We start from the raw sequence: 23182 nt of genomic DNA, 5'->3' as shown, positions 1-23182 counted from the left end.
TCACTAAAATTGTGCTACCTTCTCCCTTACCTGCTTTGAACATTATATATCAGTCTTCTAATCTACATCACCTACTCAAACCATTCCCCAACCTCTGCAATAAATTACACACTCTTCTCTTCCTCTACATCATGACAACCCCATAAAAAGCTTTAGGAACATATCAGCCAGCCTAACCTAATTCAATATCACTTTATGTATCTCTCAAAACTAAAACTCGTTCCAGACACAATCACTATTAAATCTACCCTCTACTTAAGTCAGCAACAATAAATCTACCCACTACCTCAGACATTATCTCTCCAAACACATTGTCTCTGTGTGGGGACATCCACCCCATCCCATGGCCCCCAACTACAGCTTCCTCTGCTAACAGCCTGACCAATAAAAATATTCTTCTAGCAACCCTAAATACATGTATCTAACAAAACCACACAATTTCATGCTTGGTTAAAATCAATACACCCCAGACATCCTAGTAGTCACCGAAACTTGGCTAAAACCCTATATCCCTGATACTGAAATAACACCTCCAGGCTATAGTACACTCAGAAAAGACAGAACCAACAAAAAAGGTGGCAAGGTGGCCTTAATCTTTCCCAACACCATTACAATCTCACCTTTCCCTAAAGAAATACCAACTTTTAACAATGCTGAAATTCTAATCGGAACCTTACAAATTAACAAAACAAAACTATGCATTGTCGGTCTATATATACCCTCTGGCCAAAACAAGCAAAATATCCTCTTTTGGATATCAGAAAACATCAGTAATGAGACTATAATTATGGGCGATATCAACATTAACTGGCAGGGTCTGATGATCGACTCCCCTACTAATAGGATAAACTTCTATAGTTACACCCTGCTCGTTACCCTTGCCACCCATATGCATAACAGCAATACCCCAAGTGCAACTCTTGACTGGATACTTGTTTCTAATCCAGACAATTACTCTATTCCAAAAATCAAAACTGAATCTCTCAGGCAGTTAGTTGAAGTTATTGTGAGACTGGGGTGTATGAAACTCCCCTTGTTCAGTGTGAGTACGTCCAGTCTGCGAGGAAGCTTGGAGTAACTGCTGTTGACTAATTCCAAAAAAAGGGAGGACCAATACTGCAAAGGCCAAAAGGGAGACACCACAATTTCTGGAAAGTCCTTCTGAATCTTCAGAATTACTTTGGATATCAGAGGAAAATGTAGAAATGCATTAAGGAACATTCCTGACCAAGGGAACAGTATGTCCTATAGTAATGTGGCCCCCTAAACCTTAATTAACAAGTATGGTAACTGGCTCCTGAGCCAAAATTGTTGGGCACCCCTGATTTAAAACTTACATAAGCAGTACACATGTAGACCACAAAGAGGCCTTAAACACTTGCCCTATATGGACAGACTCAAAAAACTCCAACTATTCTCTGTCTCATATCACCTACTTAGAGGCGATCTCTGCTTGACTGACAAAGCCATGTCTGACCCAGCTCTGTTAGAAATGCTACATCTAAAGAAATCCCAATCCCTCCACACAACACGCTCCAGAGATCTCAACCTCATTACCACAATCAACAGAACATGCTGGAAGGACAGGTTCATAACCCAGAGACTGCCCATGCTATGGAACAGACTTCCCATACATGTCAAACACAGCACCTCACTGGTCCTCTTCAAGAGAGAAATCTTGAGTGGATGGGAAATAAAAAAATCACCCCAGGGATCACTCCAGTGGATCTACTCGACACAGGCACTGGGACCCACTACTGGGTGGCACGATACCAGGGTAATCTTGTGGGCTAGGCTTGTAAAGGCTCCAGGGCCATTAGCCTACTAAGCACCTATGAACCTAAGGATATGATCATGCAACTCGAAAATTACCTTAATACTATGACCTTTGAGAAGGAAATACAACAAAAGCAATCAATAGCCCCCCTAAAAAAAATGCAGCACTAGACAAAATAAAAAAAGCCAATTTAATAGACACAATACAACACTTTGAAGTACAAACATAAAGCACAGACTATGCTGATATAACTTTGTATAAACAGGCACAGCTAGTCAATTAATTCCAACATCTGACAAGAGACCACATATTTAAAAACAAACTATAGCATAGTAACAAAAAAAAAAAAGTAGGTAAAACAACCTTTTTTCTTATGAAGAAAAATAAATTGCATCACAATGAGACATAAAAATTAATAAAACATTTTTTTCATACATGGACAAGGCTTAAAACTGTCCTTTCTTTAGTCTATGAATTTTGCTTTTCTGAATACTTTTCCAGCATTAATTAATATTCTCCAACTTTATTCTTTGTTTCATTTTATTCCCAAAACACAATTTTCACTGACCAATAATCACCTCAAGTTGTGAAGTAGATTTTTTAATTTGATTTGCATATTTATTTTCACTGATTTCCCTTTTTCATCCATGCTGTCTTTGCTGGGGCACTTTCTCATTTGTCATTATCTGCTCTCCTGAAGTCCAGAATCCTCACTTTTGTTTCATCTGACTGCAGTATTTGTGAACCTTACTGCTTGACAATTTGTTTTCAAATGATTGCCCACATCTATACCTGAGCTCTACTTTCCCTCTGCATTTGACAGAAACACGCCCTAAAATGCAACGTCTTGAGTATGCTCCAATACTAGATGTCCCTTACGGTGGATCAGGAATGTTATAAGCTTCATCATAAAAAGGGCTCTGTATACAATGCCTGTGAGAACTGTGCTCCACTTTTTTCCTGTGCAATCCCATTGCTTCCTTTCTTCCTCCTGTAGTAATCATTTAACAATTAGGAATTTATCAAACACCGCATTTCTTCTATTATTCCCCGATATGAATCGGGAAGATGTGACTGTAGAAAAAATGCTCTAAAACCTAACAGTATTGATTACACATCATTTTCTAATATTACCTAAATCCCTCATAGTTTTATCTGTCACATATGGACTAAAGAACAAATCTTGAGAAAGAGAGGATTACATTTTAGTTAATCAAAACTGTACATTACGAGTGCATACACACCTTATGCCTGCTGCTGTACAGAAGTATTACATATGAGCAAGTAATTAAATGCTCAGATGGTGTAGTGATACATTGCTCTGACTAGTGTGTACAGGTCCTAGGTTTGAGACTTGGCAATGTTCATTATTTGGGGTGGGAGGTTGGCATAATGGTTAAGTTGTTTACCTTGCAGACGCAAGGTGCAGGGTTTGATTCTTACATGGGGTAATTGGCTAGGCATAAAATGGGCCACGAGGGCAGTTAGCCTAGTACTAACCTATGACCCTATGTGCGTTTGCTGTCACTAGTCAGCATGTCTGACAATGAGGTCTTACTACTATATCCTGGATTCAGGTCTTAATACTACATCCTGGATTCACTCCTGTGCATACAGCACATCAGGCAAAAAGCACTCTTCAGCACTTGTTGTTCCTGTAGCAGGTACAGGTTTTATGGGATCAGGTAGCTAGCCCCAGGTCCAACCTCCTCAGAAGGTGCCTTACTACCATACACTAATCCCTTATAACTGAGCAAGTACTTGCCTCAACACACATTTAAACCTTACACTGGTAAGGTATCAGTTATACAGCATTAGGCAACAACATTTTGTTACAAAAAATGCCATATATAGCTTTGGTACTGAGTAATTAGTCCAATAACTTGTGACAGGTGGTTACCTCTGTTATGTCAGATATGACTCAATAGCAATGGACACATTCTGTGGACTATATATTTATAATTGTATACACTCTGGACTTCAATAAATAAACAGTCTCATGTATAGCCAACACCTACTTAAGCTGTTCAGGCAAGGTACTGCTACATCTCATGCACAGTGAACTCCTTTTGGGGTGATGGTATAAGCAAAGTGAAACTCAACAGAACTTTAGTTATTTGTCACTAACACTTTATTCAGTGCACCTTACCTTTTACCTAAGTATACACGTAGTAATGACCGAGTACAGTGTTACCCACTCTTTCTTTTGAAGCATATTCTGACCACCTTTAAGGAAAACTTTTCATATCTCTGAACCTCATCCTAAACTGTGTCTCTGGATCAGATAGATCCATTTCTTTCTTTCTGAACTGCATTTACAGCCAAGATAATCCTGATATTGTGCAGCACCTTTTAACTCCACCCATCTCTGCAAAACATCTTTAATGCTGCAGCAGCCCTTGAAGCATAGCAAAAGGTCCCAATAGTAATTTTGCTAACTCAAAACTTCTTAATATGCCTCCTGACACAGTTAATGTTTTGTATGTCAGCCTGTGTGGTTTGCATGGTGATAAAGCCCAACAGCAACCTATAATGAAGGCAAACAGTTTCATCGCGGGCTTAAGACATACTTTTGAGGTAACAAAGAAATAACAGATGTGACAAGGACTTCATATCGGAGAACCCATGACAGTTTTTTAATGAACAGAAAATCATCACTAAGCCTGCTCAGTTTGTCAATTTCCAATCCTATTCAACCCCTAAACATCAGCATCACACCTACGCCTTCTCTTTGTCTTACATTTCTTTTACTCACCATCCCAAATGCTCCAGTGTGTCTTCCGTATTATTTATTTCAAGGAACAGCAGTACCTATCATATCCTTTTAATGCTTACATGCAACAACCAAGTTTATAATTAACCCAGAAACATTCATCTTAACCTACCTGCTCTTCTATCAGATGCAAACAGACATGGTTGCTTCTGATTACTACATATGTTTTACTTCAAAGAAGCCACACCGACACCTACTAGACGACTACACTTTCAGGTAACACATTTTCATTTAATTATGTCTATCTCTACTTAATTAAATTGCAAATACCTCTGAGTAGTGGGGCAGTAACATGAACACAATGACTAACTCCTTTACAAAAAGAATAAGACATCCTACAAAATGCATTTGCTTAACTTAAGAAAAAGAAAAATCAGACACATAAAAGATAAACAAATAGATTACTACAGAACTCAACCTTATGAAAAACAGTTTTCATATATAATCACAAATAAATGCCCACAGGAAAGGCTTATCTGTGGCAGATAACTGTACTATAAAACTTACTATAAAAGAACATTTGTTTTAGTTTCAGTGCTATTCTATGTAGCTGCAACTAAAGAAAATAGTTTTGGAAGACCCTGCAGTACTATTAAAGTGGTCCATGAAAATCATGCAAGAATATCTCAAGTCTTTATTGAAAATAAAAATCTCAGGTGTTTCTGAGTCTCTCACTTCTGGCCTTGTAAACTTCAATAAGAAGATCTTTAACATACTGGATCTCCCTCTCAATAGACTCTGCTTTCTCTTTCAGTTCTCTGTTTTTGGCCTCCAAATCCTGACATTCCTCATCCAAAGCTTCATGTTCAGCCCTCTTTCTCTGTCGATACCTTAGTGCTGCAGTCTTATTTTGATCTCTCTTCTTCTGTTTCCTGTCACCACCCTGTGTTCTCCTTCCATCTGCTCCCATGACTTTGGAACCAACTACATCTTTATTTAGTGGGCTGTCAGGATGGTCATAAGGTGTAGGCCGTGAGCTCCTCACTTTTCCCTGCTGCATCAGTGACTCTGTCTGACCAGACACATCAAGAAAGCCCTCTCGCACATACTCTGCTCCATCCTGGAATTTATGTGGATCCGTACTGTACAAATTCAACAACTCAAGACAGCCAGAGTCTAATGTTTCTAACACTGCCGAGCTGGAGGCCATAGGATGGGAAAGAAGGGGCTCGAATACAGGTACAGGAGTCCCCAGTTCAGCAACAGGATATACAAACTGGACAGAAGTCTCCTGTGATGGGGGTGTGCATGGCGCCACCTGATCAGGTGGTCTAGCAACACTGGGGGACAGGGTCTCTTCGAGGAAGTAGTCTTCCATCTGCTCGAGCTCATTCTTAAGCATCGTAGCCATGGTCTCCAGATCCTGGGTTGGGGCCTGCAGAGATGACACATCAGAATCTGGGAGGAAGGAAGAAAAGTCCATCCTCTCAGTCATCCAGTCGGTAAACCCATCGCCTGTAGATGAAAAACAAGAAAGAGATGAGAAACAAACATGTAAAATACTAAAAAAATAAGCTGTGTATATCAAGAGAAATTAACCCCCACACACGGCTACAGGGGGATTCATAATGGTTAACACAAGGTGTACATCTTGTGGTAACCTTTATGAATCCCTACATCTACACAGTCTCAGGCCTTTCATTATTACTTGCAATCAATCAAGAAAGTTTCATCCATAACCACAACAGTGGTTAAAAATACTGTTTTGTGGTAGGAGCTCAAAGACAAGAACTACTTTCAGATAGTGGTAGGGCCACATAACTACCTAAAAGAAAAGTTTGTGTATATTTGCTATAGAATTTTGAAATGTATATGGAAATACAGTACTACATCTGTTCAGATAGTACGACAATGCTACTTTTGATAGCACTGTACACTGAAACTATACTGAGACTTCTTTTTCATCTTGGACCATCGTTATAGTGAAGCTTACTACTTTTATGTGGAATGAATAAACAAAAGGGATACAAAAAAACTCTGGATCCTTTCTGAAATATACAGACTGATAACACATTGAAAGCAGATCGGTCTAAAAACATGCAACCAAGATGCAATAACCATCACAGCATCTTTGGCAATTAAACATGGAGTTTGGACCAAGCATACAGACTATGCACAGAAACGGTAGTGCAAGGTCTTCCATTTCTGAGTTTTTATATCTAGACTAAAGGCATTCTATCTAGACTAAAGGCATTCTTAAAGCAATGTTACAGAAGAATCTGGTTTTTGGAAGAATACTTTTCTGCAATGCAAACAAAAAACAGCAAAGTTAACTGCTAATTTATATTCTTAGATGTTGGCGAGTTTAGAGAGCCTAGTATTACCTGACAGTTTTAAGTTTTTTTTTTTAAATGTTGTCACCATATGGGGTAAAATTATCATACATATTTGAAACGTGTTAACATTAACAAGTAACAGATTTTCCAAAATGTTGTACCCTTGCAGTGCTATTGCCATCTCTTACTGCGTAAAATGTTGCAATCTTGTTTCCAGTTACTTAAAAGAAATACGAAACTTTGAAAAAAATTAATAAAACATTTCTATGACTGTACTGACAAAAAGTTCCATATTTGTACTCCATAAACTAAGCAGATTGTTCAAAATTATTCATCTTTTTCCAGTGGTTAGATGGTTGGGATATTCAGTTTTACCATACACACCTGTAAGTGCAGTCTGTTCTCTGCACACTGCCCTATTGGAGTTTCCATTCTCTACTAGCCCCGGCAGATTTCTGCAGACCAATGCATGGACAGGGAGCTTCACATGCTCCGGCCTCCAGAAGGCCACGCTAGCTTGCAGCATGGAATCTTCTAAGTCGAGGTTGAGAGCCGCCAGAAGAGACATGTCTTCTACTGTTTATCTGACTAAATCTCCTTGAATTATTACAGCGGAAACGATAAGATCTCCTTGAATTAGAGCGGGCACGATTCCTGCCAGAGATGACAGTGGAAAGTGCAAAATAGGCACCAAAAGACCTGAAAAAGATAAAAAGATGAATTTCAGTTATATCTGAACAGACTAACGAATTTTATTAAACAAAACTATATATGTCTAACAAGTAGACAGTCTCTAAAACCAAATGCCCATTGATTTCAACCACAAAAACATTCACTACTGTTGTAATCACAGACTGCAGTGAAGCGTCTAAGGCCTCACTACAGCAAACACCTTTCCTTTTAGAAAATGGTGACTGTTTACATAATTACCTTTACTTCCAACTTTTATTCACTACTGATAACTATGATGTCATTTAATTTTAGCAACATGGGTTTATATCAACATCGAATCATCATACTTACAAATCATGCAACATCGAACCGGGAAAACATCAAAAGGCTGTCAATGGGACATGACACATTAAGGGTGTAGGCAGGGGGACAAGACCCCCTGTACCCCCCACGTGGGGGGCTGTGCCCCACCCCCAGCTACTTAAATATACCAACTCCAAGATCGTGCTACAGTGTAGGAAATGGAAATCTTCCATTTCCACACTTTAGTGCACTGAAGTGCAATCTCCGAAGTGGTATAGTTAAGTGGCAGGGGGTCTTGCCCCCTGCATGGAGCAATTTGTTTTTAATATACACTCCACATGTTGTGGCTTTTTTCTGTTTCGATGTATTCAATTCGATGTAACGCGATTTGAAATTATGATGATTCGATGTTGTGATATAAACCCTAACACCAACACTAAGGCAGTCATTTAACTACAGTACTCCATTTAGAACTATTCTAGGAGTTAAAAAAGGAAGGAGATCTTCACGCAAGCTTCTGTATAATAATGTTGATTTAAGGGGTTCCAAGCTCTTGCAACTGAATATAATAGATTGGGAAGAGTGCATCCTTACTTTACTGTCAAATGTTCACACGTATTAGCAGTCAAAAGAAATTACTTCTGCCCAAAGGGGTACAATGTGCTGGTAAAGAAACACAGAGATTACGGTGTTTAATCCTACAAGGAACTACTGAAATAATTACCTACGTCTTCACACTGAGATTGACAAAAATGATAGATGCAGTTCCTTCTTATTCAGGAGAGTCTGGAAGCCCAGAGGCACCAATATATAAACAAAGGCAAGGGTGGCATTAGTAGTAGCACAGGACTTCACAACAGACAGCATTATAAAAATGACGGCATTGTTTTAAATTGAAACAAACACACATACACACACACACCCCATCTGCATAAATGAATCCCACTGTACTGCAGAATGACTGATCTTAAGAACTTGGCCCCTAATCAAAACACTGAGAAGAGTCACGTTTCCATCAATCTGCCCTGAAGGGATGGTCATGACAGAAATATGTATTCTCAGGAAGGTGGTCAAAAACTCACACTAATTCAGTGATACAATCCATAGAAAATAATCCTTAAAAATAAAATTACTAACTGACAATCCATAGAAAATAATCCTTAAAAATAAAATATTAACTGTCAATCCATTACTGACTGAACACATTCCATCTAGAATTAACTCCATTGATGGAATACCAATCCATAGCAATGCTTAAAAAAATCTACCAGATGCTTATCCTTTGCGTATTCCACCAATTGGGCAAGGTTCTCAGGTCTTCAGCAAGTGCTTAATAAGCCTTTCATCATACAATCTCACTGTTTGCAGTCAAAAGATTTTCTGAAAGACCATGTCCAGCTACACTTAAAATGACAAGGAACCACTCAGCCAAATCCTCCTGGAGAATGGGGTAGGTGGATGCTGGCTGAGATCTCACTGAAGAAAAACAAAAGTGTTTGCAGGAATTTACCAACCTAGATTACTTGAGACAGCTTCAGCCAGCAATATTCATGGATACTTGCAATGTATTCTAAAGCAGCTGAGTTAGGACACCTGGAAGGTTCAAGACAACAGCCCTCGGAGGCCTGCAATAACAAAATTAGCCTTAGCTCTACACAGGCTTTCCAGGCTCTCCAGAAACAGCTCTCCAAACCCAAGACACAAACTCCAAAGATCCTGACTGTTGAGATGTGTAAGAAAACAGCTTTCAATTAAAACAAGATTCTACTGAGGCAAAAGACTCAAACAAAAGCTATGTCCTATATAGGCACAGAGTTCCAAATATGTGGTATCAGGCAGAGAAGTCTTCTAAAGAAAGTACACATTTATTTATCTTTTGTTGACTGGGTTAGTCCCATTAGGCTAACGGCCTCTTTTGAGGGGAGAGCCAAAGTGATATTTACACCACCAAGGGAAATTTTGACAGGGGAATCAATAGGTGCTGTGGGATCTCATACATCGATCTAAGCTCCCACCAACTCAAGCAGATTAGACATTGAGTTAATGTCTTATCCAAAGACTGGCACACTTACAAGTGTAACACCACCCAATACTGCACTGCGAGGTATACAATCACCTGAAGTGGGAATTTAACATCCAGCACCAAAGGCAAATGTGCTGCTTTTTGCACCACTGAGTACAAATGCTGCGATTGTGTTGTTAGTCTGACAAACTTCACATCATATTCATCTGGACTATTACCTTAAGTAGAAGTACAGGCCAACACTAAATAGCCAGGGATTTGTTATGACTAGGCTTGTATAGCCTAGTACCAGCCTATGAACCTAACCTTCACAAAAGTCAAAATGAGTCAGAAACTAATCTTAACACTGGGACCAATGCAGAATAGTTTCTACAAGAAAAGGAAGTAATTCAAAACATTAGCAAAGTAGCACAACAAAAGATGAAGTTCTTTCTAGACAACAAGCTTCCATTTATTCATTAATTTGAATTTCAAGCAGAAGCTGAGGGCATCAAACCCTGGTCCACAGGAGTACACGGTCAGTCACATATGCTGAAGTGAAACACTGATGTCAAATATGTCAAAACTTGTGGTTTCTTAGATTTTAGGCCGCAACACTTCAAAATATCTTGGTTCTGAGACAGCAAATTTCACAAGTAATACAGAAGTGGCTGGGAAGTTACTTAAAATGACTGATATAGCAGAAAAGAAATTCTGTTATGAGCAAACTGTTGGTATGATAATCTTCAGATGTCTCCCCTGTGTATTAAGCAGCACTCAGAATAAATGGGAAGACATGGATGAATGTTCTTCCATGACAAGGGCAAAGCATCTAATAAGACAGCCCAAATCCCTGTTAAGATGCAGAATTTGGGAGGTTTTGCACTGGAAAATGTAGCACTCTTGAATTCTAATGCATGCCTGAAATATGTATGACAGAACAGAACTGAGTTCATATTTTAAAATAGAGTGGATATGACTTAATTCGATAGTGGACTACAGAGCCTTGGCACATGCTGCGCTACCAGTAAAGAGTTACTTACTGTGGCTATCCAAACACAAAAGATTAACCAAGGTCCCCAGCCCCATTCCACACCGTTAGCATAGACCAAGACAACACGAGATGATTTTAGAATCAATATGACACCCCTCTAGTGCAGGGCCAAAGACAAAGTAAAGCTTAATTTTGTGACTAGGGGATTTTTACAGCTTTACCTCGCATCTCCAAATCAGGCAAGTCTCTTGGCATTTCGGACGCATCACTAAGTGTACCTTTAAACTGTTTTACTGAACCTTCTCAGATATGAACTGCAGGAATAAATATATTTAAAATGAGCATTTCATCAAGATTACTTTCTTCTTGCCTTCAGATGATTCTCCTGTTTAGGCAGCTACTTTTTTTCTACTTGTTCTGGCCATCTTCCACCCTTTTCTACTTTACAAAACCAATTCCAACCTCAAAACATTTTCTGTCATCTTAGATCACTGAAATTACAACAGTGACATTTTAATATAGCAAAGCCATGTTATTGATCACCATATAAGGAAATGTGGAAAGGAAACTGCCTTTTCTGTCTAGTTCCTGTAGTTATGTTAACAGTACTAAAGTTCATGTTCTTGTTCTAAAACATACATTTATATTATAAAACAGTGGGAGTTGACATAACTATTAAAAGGTACATGCCTCCCACATAAAAAGGTAGAGTTTGACTTTCACCTTTGTGGGAAATTGGCTAGGCTTAAAATGGCTTACAAGGGCAGCTAGCTTGCAGCCTACTACTTATCTATAATACACACACACTTATGGGTTTAATTCAAGTGCTCAAACTGTTAAAAGTTGAAGTACTTGAAATACCAGCTAGAAAGTTTGAAAATTACCAAGAATTTGCACCCTTTCCCTACAGTAGTCTGATCTCGGGAGACAATACAAAGAAAGTATGTTTCTAAGTAGAAATTTAGAAAAGGAAAATATATTCTGTGCATAATAGAGTTAACAGAACAGAATAGAACTGGGAAAGGCAAGCAGACCATGCCCCATTCACTCCTTCCTCTCCCCTGCATGGCTGCTCTAGTGCCAGGCTGCTAGTTAAACCACAGTCATCTGGGATGTAGCCAGGAATCTGTCTTGTTTGCTGCACTTTTAGAAGCACAATGAAGACAAAATCACTGTTTTGGCTTTCAGGTTTTTTTTTAGTTTCCCAATATTGATAACACAAATGTCTTCAGAGTCATTTTGTAACAAATATGCACATTTTCATTTTTTTCTCACACAGAACAAATATGCAACTGTAATATTATATAGTATAGTTTTACAATAAAAGAACTAAATTCTCATCCCGGTCTGAAAGTGAAGTTTTCTGGCATCTGAAGTCTTACAGAAAAAAAAGGAAGCATTCCCTTGCTGGGAATTGTGACTTGGCACTCAGAAATCAATATGCAGCTGTTTTACTATATCTACACTTAAAACAGTATGGCTTATATTTGAATATTTGGATTTGATGTTCAAAACATTTACTAGAAAATGTCAAATCATTTCAGAAATATAGTCCTGTACTGTAAAGCTGGACTATACTCAAATGTTCATTACATTGAGTTTACTGCATTTATATACGGTAACAGCATCCAGTCCATATTCAAAGTATGCCTTTACTGCATTACTGTTACATCAGAAGGAAAAACAACCAAAAATATTTCGCCAAACAGGGTACAATTTTTGATACAGCACATAAGATGAGGGTCCAGTGGTGCACAGTTTGATTCCCTCAACTTCCATTACCTAACTGTATGACTAAGCAAGTCACTTAACCAGACACTGTTCCTGGGCTGAGCCTGAAAAAGGTCCATGGAGATCAGTGCTGTACCCCAGAAAACAAATAAAAAGTTAAGGCTTAGATACAATCCTTAGGAGGGGAACTGCACTCCTGACTGTTCTGTACACGAGTACCCTGCTAAAAGGCCAACTACGCAGGTAAAAGGATGGGTTGTGCAGCAGTTCAGGAATATGCCTACTGCTATCTATTAGGCTTCATAAACAAGGATTCTTGTTTGAAAACGACAAATGTTATGCCAGTCTTAGCATCAGCCCCCAGAAAGTCAAGCAGTACCACATTTGACCCTTCATGTAAAATGGTTGAACACGATTGAAATATACTAACTCTGAGTGAACTTGCATTACTTCAAAATAAGAGTGGCTCATTTACTTTAAAAAATAATGCCTTTAACTTACAGGTTGCATGACCTCTTTATTAGTATATTCTGCTAGCAAGGGTGAAGGCAAATCCCCCTGTCAGTTTAAAATACTGTAGCTGTAAATAAAATATTTGTTTTATCACAGGAAGTTACTAGGCTATTAGCCCTGAGGCCCTTAAAAGCCTAGCCAAGAATTTAGCCCATGTCAGAACCCAATGCCCCTGTCCAGCAGGGGTGTATTTTCTGCTTCCCATCCAGTTATCCAGGCTATGCTTAAAAAGGGTTAATGAGGTACTCTGCCTGACGTGGAGAAGGAGCCTATTCCACAGAAGGGGGAGTCACTGGGACACAAATCTGTCCCACTAAGTCCTACTGATATCACAGACCAGGTTGAGGTCGTGCATGCGGGTTACTCGAGTGGAGTTTGACTTGTGGATATGCAGCAGTCCCATCAAAGCAGGGTCTGAGATTGCTTTGTATGCCAGACATAGGTCACCTCTGAAGAGGCTGTATGAGACTGAGCAGCCTGTGTAGGGTAGATGTTTGAGGCCCTGGATTCTCCTGGTGAGGAACCTCTGTGGGCTCTCCAGCTGCTTCATGTGCTTTGTGAGGTACATGCTGAACGGGGCATTGTACTCATTAATGGGTCTTATAAGGGAAGACTACAGGGATGTTATGACCTTGTCCCTGGATGGGATACCCTTACTAATGAGGTAGATCACATAGATACAACAAGGGCAATATGCTGGTCAAAAGTCAGTTTGCTATCAAAACAGAGCCCCCAAGACCAATCCCTGGGGTACATCGCTCGTTATGGGTCTACTGCTTGAGGTGGCTTCCCCTATTTTGACTAAATGGGTTCCATCAGTGAGCCAGTTTGCTTCCCATCTGGTAACATACAGATTGATGCCTAGTTGAGAGAGTTTATCTATTATACCAGAGTGGGGAATAGTATTGAAGGCTTTGGCCAGGTCAAGGTAGGCAGTGTGCACAGTCTTCTCCTCAACCATGGCTTTGGTGACTGTCTCAGAGAAGTTGACCAAATTTAACAGGCATGACCTTCCCTTAACAAAACAAAACTGTGTTGGATTGAGTGTTTGGAGATTATAAATGTCTGTTAATGCAATGAGGTCCATGACAACCCATTCCATGGCCTTGCAAATAAGGCTAGTTAGGCTGATGGGTCTTCCATTTCCTGGATTGGTGGATGCTTCACCTTTGTGCAAAGGGATGACAGTGACTGTCCTCCACTCGGCTGGGATGAAGCCGGTACTCAGGCTTTGGTTGAATAGTCTGCCTAATGGTGCTACAAGTTCCTGCCTTTAACGAAACCAAACTGTGTTGGATTGAGTGTTTGGAGATTATAAATGTCCTTGTTAATGGGGTCCATGACAACCCGTTCCATGGCCTTGCAAATAAGTCTAGTTAGGCTGATGGGTCTTCCATTTCCTGGATTGGTGGATGCTCCACCTTTGTGCAAAGGGATGACAGTGACTGTCCTCCACTCAGCTGGGATGAAGCCGGTACTCAGGCTTTGGTTGAATAGTCTGCCTAATGGTGCTACAAGTTCCTGCCTGAGTTCATGTAGGATACAGCCCGGAATGTTATCAGGTCCCATGGAGGCTGAGAAGGCAGTGATGACTTGCTCCCTACAGATAAGGGAAGGGGGGCAGGTGCTGGGGATGTCCTAATTTATTGATGGGGGGGGGGCAGAGGGTGAAGTTTTCACTGAACCGGTTTGCCAGCAGGTTGGCTATATCTACAGTATTTGTGAATTTGGCACCCTTGACCATTAGTTCTGAGCAGATTCAAGTCTTCCTTTGAGACTGTGCACATATGTGAAGGCCTTATGACTTTTAGTAGATGTGACCAGTTTTGAACTCAAAGTTTGCTTTGAAGGACTTCACTAGTGCTGTAATTTGCTTGTTCTGACCAAGGAGAGATTGCTTCCAATTAGGCACTTGCTCCTTCTTGGTCCTGGACAGCAATTTTTTTTTCCTTTTATTACAAAGTTTATTTATTGCAGATGTCCACCAGACAGGGTTACTCTTCCTTGAGAGGAGGATTTTGTCCTGATAATTTCTGATTCTCTGCAGCTATATAAATGTTCGTATAGTATTTTGGTGTAGGTTTTGACATATGTGCCAGTTCCTATGGAGGGGGAGTGGCTGTGAAGCGGTTTATACCAAATCCAAAATATTACCAGCTCTTGTGGGGGGGGGGGGGGTGTTGACCAGCTAGTCCAAGGCATTTGCACTGACAAAATTGTACCAGGCTAACTGTCTTTGTGGGCCATTCCAAGCCCAGCCAATTACCCCATGTGAGAATCAAAACCTGCACCTTGTACCTATAAACTATGTGTCATCCTCAAACCCCCTTCTGATATGCAGAGACTAAAACTTGAACTTACATGTTAATAGCTGGTCCACAGAAAATGGGCTAAAAGTAATATGCTAAAAAAAATGCAGTCAAATCTGATAAACAATGTCAACCCAGCTTACAGTATAGACAACACCACACTCCAAAATGAATATGTTTTAAGAGACCTTGGAACATAGGTTTAGAATACCCTGTCCATTGATCATCATGTTGCAACAGTGGTTAGAAAATCCTAGCTAGTGCAGTTGATTGCAAAGGGTAGGGTATCACCTCTAGATCCAAATAAGTCCTTACCTCTCTATAGTCTACACTGATCAAACTCATCACAGAACATAATGCACCTTTTGGGATGTATCATACTAGACATATCAGGCAACTGGAAAAACCCCAGCCATAACCAGAGCTTTATCCTTCTAAGCAGCAGTATACCTCACACACTTCATTGTTAAAGAATTAACAATGGACATACCACCAGACAAATGACAAAAGAAATTCCAGTCGTCACGGGAACACATTTTCAGTGGGAATATCCTCACTTACGCCGCATTGTTAAACACAAAGCATATATCGAATAACACTGCTAACAGAAAAACAAAGGTTTGGGCCCATCACTGTTCTTCCAGGATTATACAAGTTTCAGCACAAAAGCAACTGTGAAATGTCACCACCAGTGTGATATTATCACGATATCCCCTGTACATTAGACAATGGACTGTAGATAGAAACTTCCAATTCCCTGACCTGTGGAGTACTCAAATGTTCAGGCTTGTTATTTACTGTTAGTGTACTTTATGTTTAGCTACAGAAGTGTGTACACGTGTCTTGTCAACACTTATTGCGCAGAAATGTGTGATGGGAGGGAGGAGTATAAATCTGTTTTATTGTAGATTTCAGAGGCAATCTAGGATTTCACTGCTACGCAGAATGTATTCATCAGCATCATATGACCTTTAATTTAGTAAATGTTTGCCTTTCTTGCTAGATGGCCCCAAACTAGACCAAGTATGACTCCTGCTATGATTAACTAGTTAATCATGAAACCAAATAGAGTTGGTTGGGGAGAAACCGATACCAGAATTTGAAACAGGAGCAGACACCTTAGCTCCTCACCCAAAGTGCAAGGCCTAGATAAGATTTATCCTGGCTGGGAACCTTATAATGAAGTGGGCACCCTCTGCAGTGATAAGGCCCTGCAGCCACCATCACAGAACATCACCAGGACTGAACACACCTTTGTGGGAAGCTGTAGCTTGTACAGTTCTGGACTCTGGTAGGGTTTTACATGATTACCCGAGGTTTGCATTACTCATGTGCTGACAGAACTCCTCAGGATGTTCTACACATGCCTTCAGAAAGCAGTCCCACACCATAGGGTAGAGAGTTCAATAAGTGCTCTGGGTGCATGCTAGTCGCATGTAAAAACATTAACTGAGGTTTGCTTCCTATATCTTCACCCTCCCCATATAGTGTCACATCCAAAAATCCAATGGTTAAGTATTTATGTTCATATTTATATATTTATTTTATATTAATTATTAATGGATAATCTGTGTTAATATTTGTAAGTTCAAAATAATATTTGTATATTTATATAACGGAGATATTTAAGTGTATAAAGAATATTTTTTGGTTGTATACATTGATTGTGATTTAAATGTAATTGAATTATTGGATCCTGTTAAGTGGCTGTTTGTATAGCATACAAGTCAGTTGAAATTGTTACACGTGATCCTTGAAGGCGAACTGCCGAGGTGCCAGATCACTGTTGCTGAATAAAGAAAAGGTGTTGGTGTAATTGTGTTTTTGGTTTGACTTTTTGCTGTTTAAGTGCTTCTTTAAATATACATGTTTTTGAATTTATTTTTACTAGATTTTAAAAACTGAAAACAAAATTTGAACATTTAACCAAACACAACGAAAGGTCCATAACAATAATTTGTTAAATTAAACCATCAATACTTTTCTAATAAATCATTACATTTTTGTCTTGATAACTAATGATGTGTGACATTTGAGGTTCTCTAATTTACAGTTTGGAGTTCTTTGCTATAAACAGTCTTAGCTAAACAAATTCAGTAAAACAGAGGATATTTTTACTTTCCCACTTTTTTGTAACAATTTTCCTGGCTAATGCCAGTATGGACCAAAGGAGAGGCACTGAGTTGTTGGTATAAAATCTGGGAAGGGAATGTCTTGAAAAAATGTTTAATACGCTTTAACAAAAATTACTAGTTAATTTATAATGCTACTACTTGATTTTATCACAAAGATTTGATTTTTTTCTGCTTCTGAACATGAAAAGTCTGTTTAATATGACAAGTGCTACATGTATGTGTACTTCCATTAGTCAATATTTAATAGTGTGTGTCAGGAAGCACCCCCAATGATAGCACAGATTTGTTCTGGCTACTAGCATACTGCATTCCATGCTCACATTAACCTCATCAGTTGCATTAAAATACAATTTTCATTTAAGACAGTACACCAATAAACACCACTGATCTGATCAGCACAGGTCTTTTAAAACTGTTTTCGGTTCTTTATTTTTTCTGAAATAAAATGTTGGTAATTTAAGAAACAAAGGAATTTGCATGACATGACAATGCAATGGTGGGAGGTTGGCATAATGGTTAAGGTGTTTACCTTAAAGGCACAAGACAAGGTACAGGGTTTGATTCTTACATGGGGTAACTGGCTAGGCTTAAAAATGGCCCACAAAGCAAGTTAGCCTTGTACTAATCTATGAACCTATAAAAAGTTTGTCCAATATACTAGAATCATACTACTATAAATATTTTGCATTAGTGGCATAGGGTAAAGATGAAAGCTACTGCTCAGAGCTAATTTCTTTTTCCTAGTGCACCCTTAACCAATGTACTTTAACAATGGAACAGCTTAACTCTCACATTCTTGCTTTATACACTTAGGGATACAGAATTTACCTCTTCTGTATAGCATTTCTGTTCACTGGATACAGACAGTAAGTAGACAGTTCCTGGAATGCTAAGGGACTGCACATCAGGCACACAGAACCTTTAGTTCTATGGGCAGCCCATAATTTGATCTAGTGTTGGGGACACTCTTCTCTCCCGCGCTTCACACGTTGTGTTTGTCTACAAGATGAAGCTATCACACTAAACGTCTGAGCTACACACTTTCTTCCCACCCTAACAATTTTATCAGTTGTTTTTTTTTTAGCCATTAAGAAATAAAAGATGCCCTTCCCTTTCCAGGCACCACTAACTGTAAAATCTGTGTTGATGCAAGAAAAGGCATTACAATGGGTCTGTGTTCCCATTTTTCTGAATTGCCAGTGCACCCAGCTCAAGAAAAGGAAAACTATCATATTTCTTTGACATACAGTGATCTTGACAATTTAAACCACCAAAGGTGTTTGGATACTGCACATTATACAGAGTCATGGGCTCCTTGAGACTACATCATTTACAGCATAGCTCTCAACCTTTCATCTCCAAAATGAGGAACACTCGCCTTCATAATGTGGAACAAATGGGCAAAATGTGGAACACATACTAATGCCTTACTAACAACTTCAACTAGGAAGGTCATAGCATGGTTAAAATATGCTGGTTTTACTTATAAAGAAGATCCTTTATTAAATTAATATGATTAATTTCTATTTACCATGGATTTCACTTAAAAAACCCCTAACACTGAATGTGTGACAGACTCTTTTAATGTGGAACTTTGAGGAACATGAACTTTTTAAGACCCCAAATGAGATACGTTCCTCGTAATGAGGTACACTTGAGAGGTATGATTTACAGTACAAACTTCAAATAGCTGTTACTTACCCGGTTAAAAAACTGCTGTGCACTCACAAGAAGCAGTACAACTTGTTTTGCTGAATCAGATCAGATGCATTTTCAAAAGATAAATGCAACACCAAAGGAAAATAATAAAATGAATGAAAAGCAAATGGACACGTAATCGCAGAGAATTTGTTAAAATTTATTTCATAATCTCTTGCAAAAGGAAAAACAATCTTGCTGACAGGAACACAAGTTTCAATTTATTTATACAAAAATCATACAAGTCTGATAAATGGCATTTACTTACTGCATGATGTACTAAGATAATTTCAAATCATTACTGTATACTGAATACTATACTGCGGTAGCGTTGTCGCCTCACAGTTAGACGTTGCCCGTTCGATTCTCAGTTAGAGCATCTTCTGTGTCGACATGCGTGAATGGGCGTTCCTTCATTTAAGATTCTGCGTTAGGCCCGGCAAGACAGCACGTAAAAATCAACTGCCAATCATTAGCGGACCAGAGTTCCGCTGTGTGCGACCCCTAACCGGGAAAAGCTGAAAGACAGTACTGTAAACTGAATACTACAGTTTATATTGTACTGTGTTTTGGAGCTCTTCTCCCCAGGACTCCGCTGCAAACGAGCTCGTACAACAGTCAGACTTTCCCCGGTTAACAAATGTAATAAATAAATGTGAAAAGCGGCCAACAGTTCACCTTACTTAAAATGAAATAACAGAATCGGTAAACAGCCAGCCGACTAGGTGGAAAGCTAGGCAAATGACTCCATGGAAAAGCCTCCTGAAAGTTCATACTTCTGAAACACTGTCTCCTGAAGAGAGAGAGTGAGAGCTGGACTATACCCCAAACTACTGTATTTGGCTAAAGAAAAAAAAAAAGTATTAACTATAGGTAGTAGCACATACAGTATCTAAATGTACAACTTTCCTCGGTAATTTTATAACCGGCACATTTTTCTGTTAAATTCTAAGAACACCAACAGAAGAAAAGTCGGAACGGTGTACTTTTTTTTAATCTTGGTCACCACCATTACCACAGAAAATACAGCATAAGCAAGGGTACTGCCAGGATTACATACTTCAACTGTTGCCCCCCCCCCCCCACACCCTAATAATTTCTGTTACATTGCCAACAAACGCTTCTGCTGTAACAGAAACGCCTGCACTAGGGACTTAAATCTACCCCCCCCCCAAAAAAAAAATAAACAATACTGGTTTATTAGGAAAAAACTTTAAAATTCTAGTAACAATAATAACACATGGAAAACACTCACTATCTGGCGAGGGTCCTAATTCACCTATAGAATACATTACCACTACAGGTCAAAATACTACCGCAGCTACCTTTAATGCATACCTGTTAAACTCTCAAAACTACAAATCTGGACAAAACCTAAAATAACTGGGAGAAAGGCCCAAAACAGAAATACGTTAAATATTGCTCTCAAACTCAGAAAGTTGCTGGAATGACGTTTTAAGCATACATTTTTCCGAAGGAAACGAAGTCTGAAACTAAACTGTATGCTATTACTTAGTGACTTCAATACAGAGTGGTTTGCGAGCAAACCACACATTTTATGAGAAAAAAAAGTCTATAAACATATGATGCAAAACACTGTACAGTTGAGAGATATGCTTTAAGGCCTGTTTTGATGGTTGGCTAGGGAGACGTAAGCCACAATTATCATGTATTGCACTGCTACATTTGAGAAGGAAGCACTTGAAAATGTTAGAACGTTTAAGTGAGTCTTACTACTCTCCTGTGCTCCCAGAAGAAACCGTCTCCTTGACTAACTCTCTTCGTTTCCTTTTAAGCCGGCCTACATACCAATGACTGTTTTATGTAAGGCGGGGGTGGGGGGGGGGGGATCGGGGGTCAGAACACGGACAATCTCCCGGCACTGTGGTGTAAATAAGTCCATCAAGCCAGCGCTGACAGAACGCGGAGGGTATGTATAGACTATCGAGGAATAGCATCCCAGTGTGAGCTCCCCAGCACCTTGATCCAAATAATCAAATCTAAAATCTGGCACGATTCACACAGAATACGTCCCCAATTTTTAAACAGCGCAAATGACAATGTATCCCTAAGGATCTAACTACGCAGCACTGCTTCAGTATTCTGCTTGTGTATGCACCCAAAATAGGTCAGAATACCAGGAGTCCCTACAAACAATTTATGTTTTTATTAATAAATAGCCATTGAAACTGGAAATATACACTGTCGAAATACTGTCGCTGTACCTAATCCACAATATAAACACCAGTTAAGTAATATACACAACTGCTCAATGTCAACAATCTCTCATTTGTCACACACAGTAAGCAGCAGTGAAACTCCTGGTCCGTGACTCCAGTCAACTTCTGCGCGATGTTAGTTACTGCTGTGCTACCGGCATCTTAATACACGATCACTGTACCGTGGCTGAACTGTACAAATAGTGCAGATTATCTGCATCACACCTACTACACAATCTGTAATTTTTCTTAGAGGTCCACCACCAACATATACAAACAACTGTCACCCAGTGCATGCACATGCAACTACTATCAAATGGTACCACACCCAAAACCAGGGGCATACAGTATGATACAGACACGAAAATTACAAACACAGTGCTATTATAGCGTACGACACAGAGATCACAAACAAACACACTGTAGCAAAACGTAAAACTGCCATCATCCAGCAGCACGAAAAGAAAACAAGTTTTGTCACTTACTCCATTTTTACTGATTTTGTTTTTGTTGCAGTACAAGTGCAGAGCACACTTGTTCTGGGCTTGGAGCAAGTTAGAAAGCCATAGCGAAAAAACAAACTCTGAAATTAGTAAAAACTTCGCCGATTTTCCACTGTAAGCTTTAAAAGTTCCGATGCACTCCAGAATAAAGACTGTAATGAAATCCGGCTAACAACTGTCATAGTTTTGTACTCCAGTTCCTCCGCCTCACATGACGTGCTTCCATTTTCAGCATAGAGACCCAGTAAACACGACGCAGTCGTCCATGAAACATAGTAACCTTTTTATGATGGATAAATTAAAATGTTCTGTTCTGTAGTGCCATTATAACTGTCACATAGTAATATTACTTTAAGTTTAATTCGATTATTTTATATTTGGTAAGACAGCTCTCAACGGGTTTGGACTATTTTGCTGGCTGCGGACGAGCTTTGAATAAAGGAGGTGAAAAGGTTGATTGCATTAGAGTTGCATCAGCCTTGTTGTTGGGGGAGTGTCTTAGTGGAAATACGTAATATTTGAGTGGGTGTGCAGTGCGGGATTATTTCTGTGTTTCTTGCAGTAAACCTTACTTTCGTTGTATTATATTATTGCCTCGCAAGAGAATGGTATGGTTTGAGAAGTAAGAGAGTTCTAGGACGGGGCTTTAGAGTTGCCAACTTTTCAAATGCTCAAAGTGGGACATAATTTTTTTGTAGAAATGTCAGATTTTTGCAGGACAAAACGTCAACATACCCATGACCAGTACAAAGAACATAACTTCACTTTGTTTTTCCAAAATAAAAGCTTATTCTTGTAGCATTTGAATTGCTTATGCTATTTCATATAACATTTAGGTGTTTTTTACCACAGGAGGACACAAGTGTCAAAAGTGGGACTGTCCGTCGCAAAATGGGACAGATGGTAACACTAGTGTAAATGTGTGTGTGTGTGTGTGTGTGTGTGTGTGTGTGTGTGTTGGTGTGTGGGTTGGGGTGGCAGTCATACTTCCAGACACCCTTAGACTAATAAGCAAAGCATGCAACAATGGGTTGGAAAACACTAGCCACCGGTGATAACTTTAAATTATCATGCCTTAGTGACACTAGGAGGGGCAACACTAGACGTGAGGGAATAACCTCATCTTGTACTTTATTGCCACTTACACATAATGTGTGTGAGGGGAACACTAGCTACCAGGGATACTTTACATAATGTATCTTAAAGGCACGTAAGGTAAAAGAGAAAAAAAACGCGGAGCAGGTAATGACCAGACACTAGGTATCCTATAGCTAATG

At 39.3% G+C, this 23182-nt stretch overlaps 1 protein-coding gene across 1 annotated transcript; it reads right to left on the bottom strand.

The window, feature by feature from the left end:
• Positions 1–1953: 1953 nt before the first annotated feature.
• ATF5 (activating transcription factor 5) lies at positions 1954–22074 on the bottom strand. Its single transcript, XM_044078319.1, has 3 exons — positions 21888–22074; positions 7211–7525; positions 1954–6005 (listed from the first exon to the last, which is right to left on the bottom strand). Exons 2-3 carry the CDS (start codon positions 7392–7394, stop codon positions 5203–5205), a joined length of 987 nt encoding a protein of 328 aa, XP_043934254.1. The 5' UTR covers positions 7395–7525; positions 21888–22074; the 3' UTR covers positions 1954–5202.
• Positions 22075–23182: the final 1108 nt, after the last annotated feature.

The sequence above is a fragment of the Protopterus annectens genome, chromosome 1.part1, assembly GCF_019279795.1.
Source record: "Protopterus annectens isolate FY-2018-M chromosome 1.part1, PAN1.0, whole genome shotgun sequence".
Classification (NCBI taxonomy): domain Eukaryota; kingdom Metazoa; phylum Chordata; order Ceratodontiformes; family Protopteridae; genus Protopterus; species Protopterus annectens.
This window is presented reverse-complemented; position numbering and strand designations above follow the sequence as displayed.